The sequence below is a fragment of the Oncorhynchus tshawytscha genome, linkage group LG02, assembly GCF_018296145.1.
Source record: "Oncorhynchus tshawytscha isolate Ot180627B linkage group LG02, Otsh_v2.0, whole genome shotgun sequence".
In the NCBI taxonomy this organism is placed as follows: domain Eukaryota; kingdom Metazoa; phylum Chordata; class Actinopteri; order Salmoniformes; family Salmonidae; genus Oncorhynchus; species Oncorhynchus tshawytscha.
Window position 1 is genome coordinate 31396358 of NC_056430.1, and position 12751 is coordinate 31409108.

At 45.1% G+C, this 12751-nt stretch overlaps 2 protein-coding genes across 4 annotated transcripts; one reads left to right on the forward strand and one right to left on the reverse strand.

Annotated features, from left to right (window-relative positions):
• The first annotated feature begins 525 nt into the window (after positions 1–525).
• lg02h1orf50 (linkage group 02 C1orf50 homolog) lies at positions 526–4975 on the forward strand. Its single transcript, XM_024378720.2, has 5 exons — positions 526–700; positions 1283–1398; positions 3137–3223; positions 3341–3472; positions 4099–4975. The coding sequence occupies exons 1-5, from the start codon at positions 652–654 to the stop codon at positions 4282–4284; spliced, it is 570 nt and encodes a 189-aa protein (XP_024234488.1). The 5' UTR covers positions 526–651; the 3' UTR covers positions 4285–4975.
• On the reverse strand, positions 4923–8750 carry ap5b1 (adaptor related protein complex 5 subunit beta 1). Of its 3 annotated transcripts, none has more exons than XM_024378704.2 (4): positions 8648–8750; positions 8239–8522; positions 7258–8061; positions 4923–7101 (listed from the first exon to the last, which is right to left on the reverse strand). In XM_024378704.2, exons 2-4 carry the CDS (start codon positions 8374–8376, stop codon positions 5149–5151), a joined length of 2895 nt encoding a protein of 964 aa, XP_024234472.1. In that variant the 5' UTR covers positions 8377–8522; positions 8648–8750; the 3' UTR covers positions 4923–5148. The 3 variants fall into 3 exon arrangements, with proteins under 3 accessions (XP_024234472.1, XP_024234479.1, XP_042152467.1); XM_024378711.2 differs by having other exon boundaries at positions 8239–8394; positions 8583–8735; XM_042296533.1 differs by having other exon boundaries at positions 8239–8735.
• Positions 8751–12751: the final 4001 nt, after the last annotated feature.

Below are 12751 nucleotides of genomic sequence, written 5' to 3' on the forward strand. Positions count from 1 at the left end.
TTCCATTTTAAAGTAGATTTCTACTACATGTGCATTGAAACCTAGGAGAGAAGAGCATGCACTCTGCGGTTATAAACAGCAAATATTTTTTTCCTGTCTGGGAACAGTCCACACTCATGACCACACTCATGTCAGGTCCTCATTCTGTATTTTTATTGGTTGTTTACTTTGCAGGATTTCGGTCTCACATATTATATATTTCACAGCAATTGAATTGCATAAGATCTTTCTCCACGTTCCTTCCAAAATAGCGTATGTATGTAACAATTGTGTTACACAAGTTACACCTTCCCCTGTGTTCTAAGCCCTACAATAAAAGTCTCCCTTTCACTCAATAATGACAATAAACATCCGCCAGCATGGCAATTAATTATATCTAGCGTTTAATGTGATATTTAAATTATTGTTATTATTATAATTGTTCAACAATTATACTGAAATAACGTTTTGCAATCATATTCAGACTGGCAACTAAATGGCCTACTATTGTAGGTAGGTGGAGACGCAAGACCTTAAAACAACCCCCTGCTGGCCAGTCAAACTTTCACACAGCACAGCGGTTACAAAACCTATTACTGAGCTCCAGTTGCAACTGGTTATTTCTGAGAGCATTTTGCTACATTGTACACCAAATTAGCTACAGTAAAGAAAATGGACAGGACAGTTAGCCTCCCGAATCAACCAGACAAAACAACCACAGGTAAGACTTCCTGCTGTTTAGCATTGATAACTGTTTTTAATTGTTCTCAATCAATGTCCTGTATAGGGTGTGAATGGAATGTTAACTTAAGTATAATTTGATTCATTGTTGTAATTTAAAACTCTTGTAGGCTTTTAGCTCGACTATTCGTTCTAACGTTACTCTAGCTGGTCACATTCAAAGGGAATTTTTATTTAACACTAACTTTTTTTACATTACAGTTTCACATTTTACAATAGGATATTCCACCGTCATACACCTCATTCGGTGTCAGCAATTTTGCCTACGTTTTAGCAGCTGGCTTTTGCTAAACGTGAACAGAAAGTGTTTGCTTACAGGTCAGGAAGCAAGGCACAAGTCACTCAAATCATGAGATGTGGAGCCAGTTATGTATTATAGTCAGTCTGGCTGAGATTATTTGGGGAGGGGAGGCCAGACATTTAAGACTACAGGCCTACGTAAATGGGTGTTGCAATCAGTAAATCCATGTAGACTAGCAGAAAGCTTCACAAAAATGTCTAGCTTTGTCAACTTTCCTCAGTTTGTGTTATGCAAGTTTCAAGTGTCCCTGTGTGTTTGCAGTGCAGTTGGTGGAGAGCAGCAGCAACCCCAATGGGCTGGAACTAGTCAGCTCCTACCAGACCAACAGGGTGGGAGACCCCATGGATCTGGTTGCTCTGGCAACACAAGTACAGAGGGTAATTAAATGAATGGCATTGCAATGATCCTAATGGAATAAAGATAAGGATGATCATAGTAAGCAGACTCATGTACAGTAGCTTGCGACAGTATTCACTCCCCTTGGCATTTTTCCTATTTTGTTGCCTTAAAATATATATTTTTTTGCGGGGGGGGGGTTGTATCATTTGATTTACACAACACGCCTACCCCCCCAAAAGTCAATACTTTGTAGAGCCAACTTTTGCAGTATTTACAGCTGCAAGTCTCTTGGGGTATGTCTCTAAGCTTGGCACATCTAGCCACTGGTATTTTTGCCCATTCTTCGAGGCAAAACTGCTCCAACTCCAAGTTGGATGGGTTCCGCTGGTGTACAGCAATCTTTAAGTCATACCACAGATTCTCAATTGGATTGATGTCTGGGCTTTGACTAGGCCATTCCAAAACATTTAAATGTTTCCCCTTAAACCACTTAAGTGCTGCTTTAGCAGTATGCTTAGGGTCATTGTCCTGCTGGAAGGTGAACCACCATCCCAGTCTCAAATCTCTGGAAGACTGAAACAGGTGTTCCTCAAGAATTTCTCTGTATTTAGCGCCATTCATCATTCCTTCAATTCTGACCAGTTTCCCAGTCCGTGCTGATGGAAAACATCCCCGCAGCATGATGCTGCCACCACCATGCTTCACTGTTGGTATGATTTTCTCGTGTGATGAGGTGTTGGGTTTGCGCCAGACTGAGTTTTCCTTGATGGCCAAAAAGCTCAAATGTAGTCTCATCTGACCAGAGTACCTTCTTCCATATGTTTGGGGAGTCTCCCACATGCCCTTTGGCGAACAAACGTTTTGCTTATTGGGCTCCATATGTTTGCTTTATTTTTTTCTTTAAGCAATGGCTTTTTTTCTGGCCACTTAAGTAAAGCCCAGCTCTGTGGAGTGTACGACTTAATGGTCCTATGGAGAGATAGTCAAATCTCTGAGGTGGAGCTTTGCAGCTCCTTCAGGGTTGTCTTTGGTCTCTTTGTTTCCTCTGATTAATGCCCTCCTTGCCTGGACTGTGAGTTTTGGACGGCCCTATCTTGGCAGGTTTGTTGTGGTGCCATGTTCTTTCCCTTTTTTTAATAATGGATTTAAAGGTGCTCTGTGGTAGGTTCGAAGCTTCAGATTATTTTTTTTAGAACCCATCCCTGATCTGTACTTCTCCACAACTTTGTCCCTGACCTGTTTGGAGAGCTCCTTGGTCTTCATGGTACTGCTAGCTTGGTGGTGTTGCAGACTCTGGGGCCTTTCAGAACAGGTGTGTATGTGTATATATAGATCACTGAGATCATGTGACAGATCATATGACACTTAGATTGCACACAGGTGGACTTTATTTAACTAATTATGTGACTTCTGAAGGTAATTGGTTGCACCAGATCTTATTTAGGGGCTTCATAGCAAAGGGGGTGAATACCTATGACTTTTAAAAAAACATGTTCATTTTTTCACATCACCAATTTGGACTATTTTGTGTGTCCATTACATGAAATCCACATAAAAATCCATTTAAATTACAGGTTGTAATGCAACAAAATAGGAAAAACGCCAAGGTGGATGAATACTTTTGCAAGGCACTGTACAAACCCCTGGTGTTGCCAGTACCATTCCCCTGCCAACTGAGCTATTCTGAACCTTAACTTTGGTTTGACGTGGCCCCATAAAGAATGTATCATAATGATGAAGACATTCTGTTTGAGATTAACCTTGTTTGGTTCCTAGGGAGATGACTTTGTCAGAGCCAACGCCTGCAACAGACTGACAGTCATTGCTGATCAAATTAGATACCTGCAGGAACAAGCCAGAAAGGTGATGGCTTATATTTGAGTTTATGTAACCAATCTATGTCATTCATATAGGGAAAGAATTAAGTAGCATTAGTGATGCCAGTTGGTTTGATCTGAATGTTTTTGTTCTCTGGTGTAGGTTTTAGAGGATGCCAAGAAGGACGCTGAGCTGCACCACGCTGCATGTAATGTAGTCAAGAAGCCAGGGAACATGTATTACCTGTACGAGCGGCCCTCCGGACAGAAATACTTCTCTATCCTCTCGCCTCAGGTAAGTACATCACACCTGGGCGGCTTTCAGCAGGGCACAATACTTTGGAGCGTTCAGATATTACCCTACTCCTAAAGATCACGTCACATTTCCATCTGCAACACTTCTAAAATTTCAATCACCCGGGAAAGTCCCCAGCACATACAGCAGCTGAAAGACTGAGTAACTGTTACAGAACGTCTACCACCATGTGGTGCATAATGATATGAGTTGGGACATTTAGATGCTCAGTCTGCATGTGACCCTGAAGGGAGTTGATAATGTTCTCTTTAGCCGGTTAGAGGTGGTGCTGACTGACCACTTGGGTCTTTGTGTGCACACGCATTGGCCACAGCATGGTTGTGTAAGCACAGTAGCACACACAGAACATTTAATGGATATAGGAAGATTAACATAGTCCCACTTTAATTTGAATATAGGAACGAAACAGCCCATTGGGTGTCTGCCAAACCCATAACCCTTTTAGCAAAAGATGGTGCTAATATTTACTCTACTGGTTACTCAATAACTGGTGTAGGTCCACTAAAATTTCTACTATCTCTTCAGAAAAGCTGACCCACCACTACACTTTTTTGGCTTCTTTTATGAAATTGCGTAATGGCCTCTCACCCATCTCTCATTTGAAGGACTGGGGTGCCGGCTGCCCTCACAAGCCTTGTGGTGCGTTCAAGCTTCAATACGACATGTCCTGGACCCCTATAGATGACGTGGCGAAGAAGGACGCTGAAATCGCCATCATGGACAAAATCCTGAGCCAGCAGACAACCCTGCCTCCTTGCTTAGAGCCCAACTTTGAGAACATCTCAAAGTAGAGCTGCAACCTGGAACAGGACTGTCTTAAAGAGGCCGCATTGAGTGGCATTAAATGGTCTTAATGGACATACAGGGACAGATTTAATAACTTGAGAAACATAAGCTAACTTGGGGGAGGCAAATGTGTATTGTAAAACACAATTCATTTAGTTCTTATTCATCTGGCACAAACCTTTAGGCAAGCTCAGTAAATCTGGTCCCATTAGGGTTTTAATGTGAACCTTTAGTCATACAGAACTGTTTTGTGTCAAAGACAGTTGAGTATGGTCTTCAAACTGCCCAAATGGGAAATACCCCATGTACATTAGCATTAGGAACCAATTCAAGGTTCAAAATACTTTCCAGTTTTGCACCAAAGGTCTTTCAAGGAATGCATTTGATTTACTTCCTTAAATTAAAGCATATTCCTTTTCACACAATGGAAAATTCTTGTTCTGCTATATCACTCCAATGACCATCTCTAATAGATTTGTGTCCATGTCTTAATTCTATTTTCATGGGGGAACAGGCAACCTGTCCTGTAATTGGGAGAGAATGCATCTTCTGTTTTTGGGACCTGCAAAATGATTGTACAGCTGTAATCAAATATTTAAGTATGGAATGTTTGTGTTAAGCATGAGAGGTTAACAAGCAGAACTCAGTCACACATTGACTTTATTTACAAGTTAAATTAAAATGTTTTCAAAAATCCATGATTCAAATTATCAGTTTACTGAGTGCAGCTTCAAAACATGTCATAAGTAAATGTATCACGCAACATTTCAAAAACAGACAAAAGGAAGCACTGAAATCAGACAAGTGTTAAAAGGGCATTATTTCATAAAAACAAGCCATCTCTTTTATGGAGCCCACCACTTTCAGAATCAGACATCACCATTGACTTGCTGTGTGCTGTGAATCTCTTTGGTAATGTCCTCTAGATAAGAGTTAATATAAGGCAGAAGCTTCCAGTTGTCTGTAGCAATATGAACCTGGACGGCATCCTCCTCCGTGATAACCTTCAGCAGCACGTGAGACTGGGGTGGGAGGAAGAAGAGCACTTTACACCTGCCTTTATCCAAGTCTGAGACCAGATATCTCTGAAAGTACTTCCTCACCAGCTCACCCACAGCCGAATCCTCCAACTGATCACAGAACAGGCTAGTTGCAGTGTTGGTCAAATCCCCCTCAGACTGCCCTGAGCATATTTCACCCCAGATCCCCTCAAACACCCTCTGCTTCTTTTCCCTGGCCCACCCTAGGGGTGTGAGGAGGGGCAGAAACACCTCAGGGAAGGCCACATGTAGGTCTGCCAGCGGGGAGTGCCAGGAGAGGCCATCCTCCGTGGTGAAGATGGCGCTAGCTCTCAGGGTGGTGTGGTACGGCTGCTTGGGCTTCAGCCTCAGCCTCACTGTAGGGGGCTTCCTGGTCCTGAACAGGCAAGGCACGCTGATGTCACTCACTTCCTCATAGTGGCCGTCTGTGAGATCAAAGTGCAAGCGGATGCTGAAGAGCTTGTCGAAATGGGGGTCGTGAACTCCAGTGTGTGTGAGGTGGTATTGGAGGGTGATTTCAGAGGCGAAGCTGGAACTCTGGAACTGGGCTCTGTAGTCCTCTATCCCACCCTGTCCTGGGGAACTCTCAGTCTCACAGGCTGGTTCACTGTCTGGTTTATGCTCTGGTCTGCATTCATCTGGTTCATGTTTGTCCAGTTTGACCAGCCTCAGCAGCGGTCGCTCTGTCTGGTGCACGGTCAGACCGCTGGTCAGTTCCTCGTTCTCGCCCATGATGGCAGACAGCGAGCGCACTTTGGCCTGCCGCCCCCTTTCTGTTCCCCTCTGTGCCAACACCCCAGCCAGCTTCTCCTGGGAAAGAGTGGTGAGGAGGGTGTAGTACAAGCGGGCGTGGTCCTGGATGTCTGTTTCACCATAATGGCAGGTGAGGTGCTGTAGGAGATCAGCCAGCGGTGTGAGAAGGGAGTCTAAGCTGGGGTGCAGGAGCAGGCGTCGACACACCCCCAGCACGCTGTTCCCCAGACGCCAGTCCCCGCTCACACACAGCGCAGATGAAGAGGAAGTGATGACGCACAGCAGAAAGTTGAGAGTGGCCCTCTGGAGGACTTCCCCTTCCTCTGCCACGCGGGCCAGGATCCTGAGGTGCCAGCGGAGGTCTTGCAAGGTGAGCTGGGATAGCGGGGCCTCTGTGATGGTTCTTTGCAGGGCTCTAAGCAGTGCCACAGCCCAGCCTGACTCCTCCAGCCGGTCCTGGGTCCGGTCAGCCAGGTTGATGAGGTGAGGGGCCAGCCGAGTGCGTCTGAGGTACAGGTCACACAGCCTCTGAGACAGGTCCTCAGAGTAGCGCTCCACGTGGCAGAAGTGAAGGAGGAAGAGGAAGGAAGCCCTGAAGAAGGTCACCACCATCTCCCTACTGGCCTGGTTCTCCACGATACGGAGAAGGGAGCTTAGGTGATCATACAGGTAGGCCAGGCCTCTCCCCCCCTGTCCCTCCCTGTCTTCTTCTCCTTCCTCCAGGTAGACCAGAGAGAGTAGGTTCAGTCTAGCCAGCATGCTGACACTATCATTGAACACTGTGGGCACTAGGGCTGTGGCCAGCCGAGGGGTCAAGAGCACGGGCAGGCTCTCGTCGCCACTACTGATAGGTCGGTTCTCTGGGAAGTGCAGGATGCAGTCCATGTAGAAGAGCTTCTCAGGTGTGCTCAGTAGGGGGTGTTGGGACAGGCCGACGAGACGCTTTAGAAGGAAGGCTTCATCCTCTGCGCTGAACAGGCTGTCTGTGAAAGCAGCCTTCATCAGCAGAGTGGTATGAAGAAGACACACCTGCAACAACAAGAGAGATTAAACAATGCGGTCACAAATCTTAAGATTTTACAGCTAGGTTTGATAATGTTCTACCACAGCACAAGCATGGTTAGATCTGTGGATAATCTGCTATTTCTTCCATAACTCATCCTAGACAAGTAGACCGCTACTAACCTTGCATGTGCCCAATAGACGCAGCAGCTGTGCCCTGAATATCGTTGGGGAGACTGCGGGCACCATGGCAAGCACCTCCACCAGCCGTCGCAGCAGGGCAGCCTGGGATAGGGATGTGAGGAGGTAGGACTCCTCTAAGAGGGAGGAGAGTAGCGATCTCAGCTCTTTACAGTCTAGGCCCGTCTGCAGGGACGGAACTTTTCCCATGGTACCCAGAGTGAGGGGCGAGAAGAGGGCCAAGTCTGAGTGTGACTCAGAGTTCGGGTGTGCGGAGTCTGCACCCTCCCCCCACACAAACCCCTCGTTGCTCCCCAGTGCAGTCTTCAGGTCTCCAGCCCCGGCCCCTTTCTGCTGGGTGAGCAGATACACAGCATTCCTCAGAGCCAGGGCATGGAGCCCCGTGTAGGCCTGGTGAAGCCTGGAGTTTTCCTGCTGCCTCAGGCTGCTCAGGAGCTCCAAGCGTTGGGATAGTAGGCCCGGGAGGCAAGCCTCTAGCTCCCTAAGGCAGTCGCAGGCTGTTGTCCTCAATGGGTGTAATGCAGCCCCAGCCTGTGCGTCATTGGTGTCCTGGGCCATCTGTAAGAGAAGGTCCAGGAAGTCTTGGGAGGCGCTGGTGTGTGAACTAACACAGCAGGAGCAGAGGAGCACGGAGGTGAGGGCCAGGAGAAGGTGGCAGCGGAGCGGGAGGGATTTGGGGGAGCACTGGGCAAACACAGACATGAGCTCCAGGGCGGTCTCCTCGCCCACAAAGACAGAGGGGCACAGCAGAGTAGGGTGCTCAAGTAGTGGGGACAACAGCAGGACCTGAGGCAGGCGGAACAGAGGACATAATGCAGTTTAATATGGTTTAACTTTTAAAAACTTTAATAATGAAAGTGCCATCCTCCATAGCAAATGCTCTGGAACTTCCTGTGGATACATACATAGGAAGGGACTCGGGAGGCTTCAATACAATAATTGTGCCCTGAAAACGTAATGTACCTTGATGTGGTCACTGGCCCTGTCATCTCGCAGCTCGTGCAGGACCTCAGCGAGGAAGATGTCCGATGTCGTGCTGTACAAGAACTGGGACGGGCTGCTCAAGAATGCGGAGATCCTCTCGGGCCAGTTCGCTGACATGGTTGAACCGAATATAGCCTACAGGTAAAAAATGACTTACCTTTATTGCACAAGGTCTCTGTTTAGTTAAGGTTGGTAGCCTACGACCAGAGGTACGACTACAACTGTGATTACGGTCTGCGAAATCAGGCAAAGTTTTTCTCGACCTGCAAAACAATGTGTTGTGATGTCTTCAAAGCGATTGTCATCCGTATTTCACAGCATACCTTTTTTATGTGAAATCACACCACACCGTCGGTTGTTATTATCACATAGCTAGTTTCTTACGTACTCATCTGCTTATGTTCACCACACCCGCACTAACGATCATCACACTTTTAGAGATGTTTCACTTCCTTGTCTTAGTAGTCATGTGATCAGATATCACATGGCGCTAAGTGTGCTTCAAAATAAAGGTAGCCATTTGTATGGCAACGGCCCTTGAGCGAGGTAATTCGTTTTAGCGTGAATATTGAGGGCTTCATTATAAAGTTAACTGGGTGGGGATTCCTATGGGTTGTTATCGTTCCGCCAATGATAAGAGCATTGTCTTCTTCAAATTTGGTTTCCTACGGTTTGTAAATGGCATCAACCAGTGGGTCTTGTGACGGGTATACAGAGATTACTAGTTTACAGAGTGCAGTGATGTGTCCTATAAGGAGCATTGGTGGCCGAATGGTAAAGAACATTTAACCGCTCGAGAGCACCCTTACCTGCTGAACTATAAATTACGTCTGTGTAATCTAGCATGGGTAGGATGGTCATCTGAATCAGGGTTAATTTAGCAGCTGGGGTGAAAGAGGAGCAATTACGATATATTTATTTATCCAACCTTTATTTAACTAGGCAAGTCCGTTAAGAACAAATTCTTATTTACAATGACGGCCTGGCAAAAGGCCTCCAGTGGGGACAGGGCCTGGGATTTAATAAAAATTAATAAATACATTATAAATATAGGATGACACAACACTACATAAGACAACAACGCATGACAACACAGCATGGTAGCAACATGGCAGCAGCATAAAACATGATACAAACATTATTGGGCACAGCCAACAGCACAAAGGTCAAGAAGGTAGAGACAACAATACATCACACAAAGCAGCCACAACTGTCTGCAAGAGTGTTCATGATTGAGTCCTTGAATGAAGTGAGATAAAACTGTCCAGCTTGAGAATTTGTTGCAGCTCTCTCCAGTTGCAGTTGCAGCGAACTGAAAAGAGGAGCGACCCAGGGATTTGTGTGCTTTGGGGACCCCCAACAGAATGTGACTGGCAGAACGGGTGGAGGACGAGGGCTGCAGAAGACATCCCAGCCAGGGGGGAGTGAGGCCTAAAATAGAGGAAACCAAGTCTAGATTAAACCTTAGCCTGCAGCTTTGGTATGTGCTGAGAGAAGGACAGTGTACTGTCTAGCCATACTCCCAAGTACCTGTATGAGGTGACTACCTCAAGCTCTAAACCCTCAGGTAGTAATCACACCTGTGGGGAGAGGGGCATTCTTCTTACCAAACCACATTACCTTTGTTTTGGAGGTGTTCAGAACAAGGTTAAGGGCAGAGAAAGCTTGTTGGACACTAAGAAAGCTTTGTTGTAGAGCGTTTTAACACAAAATCCAGGGAGGGGCCAGCTGAGTATAAGACTATCATCTGCATATAAATGGATGAGACAGCTTCCTACTGCCTTAGCTATGTTGTTGATGTAAATTGAGAAGAGTGTGGGCCTAGGATCAAGTCTTGGCATAATGCCCTTGGTGACAGGCAGTGGCTGAGACAACAGATGTTCTGATTTGATACACTGCAATCTTTGGTAGAGGTAGTTAGCAAACCAGGCCAAAGACTCCTCAGAGACACCAAAACTCCTTAGCCGGCCCACAAGAATGGAATGGTCTACCGTATCAAAAGCTTTGCCAAGTCAATAAAAATAGCAGCACAAACATTGCTTAGAATCAATGGCAATGGTGATATCATTGAGGCCCTTTAAGGTTGCCGTGACACATCCATAACCTGAGCAGAAACCAGATTGCATACCAGAGAGAATACTATAGACATCAAGAAAGCCAGTCAGTTGATTATTGACAAGTTTTTCCAACACTTTTGATAAACAGGACAAAATAGAAATAGGCCTATAACAGTTAGGATCAGCTTGATTTCCCACTTAAATAAAGGATGCACCATGGCTGCCTTTCAAGCAATGGGAACCTCCCCAGACAGGAGAGACAGGTTAAAAAGGTCAGAGGCTTGGCGATGATAGGGGCAGCAACCTTAAAGAAGAAAGGTTCTAAACCAGCTGACCCAGATGTTTTTGGGGGGTTTAAGGTGTTCCTTTAGTACCTCGGACTCAGTGACTGCCTGCAGGGAAAAAGAAGGAAGAGCATCGGGACTAGTCGTTTTAGAAGGGGTGGGAGATGAGGAAATGATGGATGGGCAAGGAGGCATGGCTGAGTCAAATTGGAATCCTGACTTAATGAAGTGGTGATTAAACAGCTCAACCATGTGCTCCTTAGCAACCACATCATCAACATTAAGGGACATGGGCAGCTGTGAGAAGGAGGAGTTAATTCTCCACCTTTAACTGTTTTCCATAACCTTTGGGTTAGACCCACGTAGAGAGAACTGCTCCTTAAAGTAATTCACTTTGGCCTTCCGGATAGCCTGAGTGCACTTATATCTCATTTGCCTGAACGAGAGCCAGTCAGCAAGAGTGTGCGTGTGCAGAGCCTGTTGCCATATGGAATTCGACGTGGAGTAACTGCCAGATCCTTTTTTTTATTTTCATATTTGTTAACAATACCACTGAAATTATTTTAAAAATGAAGTTCCAAGCGTCTTCGACAGAGAGGATCAAGCTGATTCTATATCAATTTACAGAGTCCAGGTCATGAAGGAAGGCTTGCTCATTAAAATGTTTTAGCAAGAGTCTATGATAAATCAGGACAGGTCGTTTAACTGAGCAGCCATTACGAACACCGGCTGTAAAACAGTGATCACTAAGGTCATTACAGAAAACACCAAAATGATACCTATCAGGATTATTTGTGAGGATAACATCAAGAAGAGTAGCCTTTTCTGGATGTTTGGAGTCATACCTTGTGGGATTGGTAATAATTTATTACCATTATTTTATTTGACTAGGCATGTCAGTTAAGAACAAATTCTTATTTTCAATGACAGCCTAGGAACAGTGGGTTAACTGCCTTGTTCAGGGGCAGAACAACAGATGTTTACCTTGTCAGCTCAGGGACTCGATCGAGCAACCTTTCGGTTACTGGCCCAACACTCTAACCACTAGTCTACCCGCCGCCACAATAGTTAAAAGACACACATTTGGTTCAGGACATTACTATTTTTATTTTACTACTTTTTATTATTTCTAGTTTTACTATATAAATATATATTGCACTGTTGAGGAGAGATTGCAAGTAAGCATTGCACTGTACTGTTTACACCCTTTTGTAGGCCTCCCGAGTGGCACAGTGGTCTAAGGCGTCACTACAGACCCGGGTTCGATTCCAGACTGTAGCACAACTGGCTGTGACGGGGAGTCACAGTGCGGCGCACAATTGGCTCAGCGTCGTCTGAGTTAGGGGAGGGTTTGGCCTGGTAGGCAGTCATTGTAAATAAGAATTTGTTCTTAACTGACTTGTTTGGTTAAATAAATTGTCCTGTGCATGTGACCAATAAACTTTGATTTGAGGACTCCAGCACTGCAGATGGCAGTAAAACCACCAATATTAGCTTTTACGTATTAAAAAAAAAACGTATTTACCCGAAGGAGGAATAAAGCTAACTACTATAAAATGGCGATAGAGGGAAAGTGCAGGGTAACATCAGCTCTACTTACTTTCTGCATACATTTTTTGTTGTTGCTTATATCCCCATGTTTCTATTCCAGGTAATTTGCTCTAAAAGTAATACATACCTGAAGAGCATAGATCTGTGCTGGGAATGATCTTATTATGCCCAACAGGTAAAATAGTAAACCTTGAAAGAGAATAAAGAAAATTAAACTTGATTGCAAACAAAATATATATATTGCTTGTTTGTTTTTTGCTTAAGAAACTTTGAGATTTCTATTATGAAAAGTGCTATAGAAGTTAATTATTAGAATATTGTTTATTGTTATATATTTTTTACTGTGATACCTCAGCCACACCTGTTGAGTGTGGCTGGTGGCCCCACTGCCCTGAGAAAAGCCCTGACTACTGGAGATTAGGTTTTCGGGACTGTCATGGCAGCTGTCACTCTAAGTGTGTCAGCTTGTCACATGTAACTGCGTGACTGGACCCTCCTGCGTAAACTTCTGCTTTATCCAGAACTCTGAGTCATACCTTGACAGTAAGTTCCCTCTTCTTCATGGAGAACTTCTTGTGAACTGTTCTGCAGAAAAAGCCC

Coding starts and splice junctions, on each gene's coding strand:
- lg02h1orf50 (XM_024378720.2), top strand. CDS start 652: ATGGACAGGACAGTTAGCCTCCCGAATCAACCAGACAAAACAACCACA. Junction 701..1,282: donor ACCAGACAAAACAACCACAG/GTAAGACTTCCT, acceptor GTGTGTTTGCAG/TGCAGTTGGTGGAGAGCAGC. Junction 3,224..3,340: donor TGCAGGAACAAGCCAGAAAG/GTGATGGCTTAT, acceptor TCTCTGGTGTAG/GTTTTAGAGGATGCCAAGAA.
- ap5b1 (XM_024378704.2), bottom strand. CDS start 8,376: ATGTCAGCGAACTGGCCCGAGAGGATCTCCGCATTCTTGAGCAGCCCG. Junction 8,062..8,238: donor GGGCCAGTGACCACATCAAG/GTACATTACGTT, acceptor CGCCTGCCTCAG/GTCCTGCTGTTGTCCCCACT. Junction 7,102..7,257: donor GTCTATTGGGCACATGCAAG/GTTAGTAGCGGT, acceptor TTGTTGTTGCAG/GTGTGTCTTCTTCATACCAC.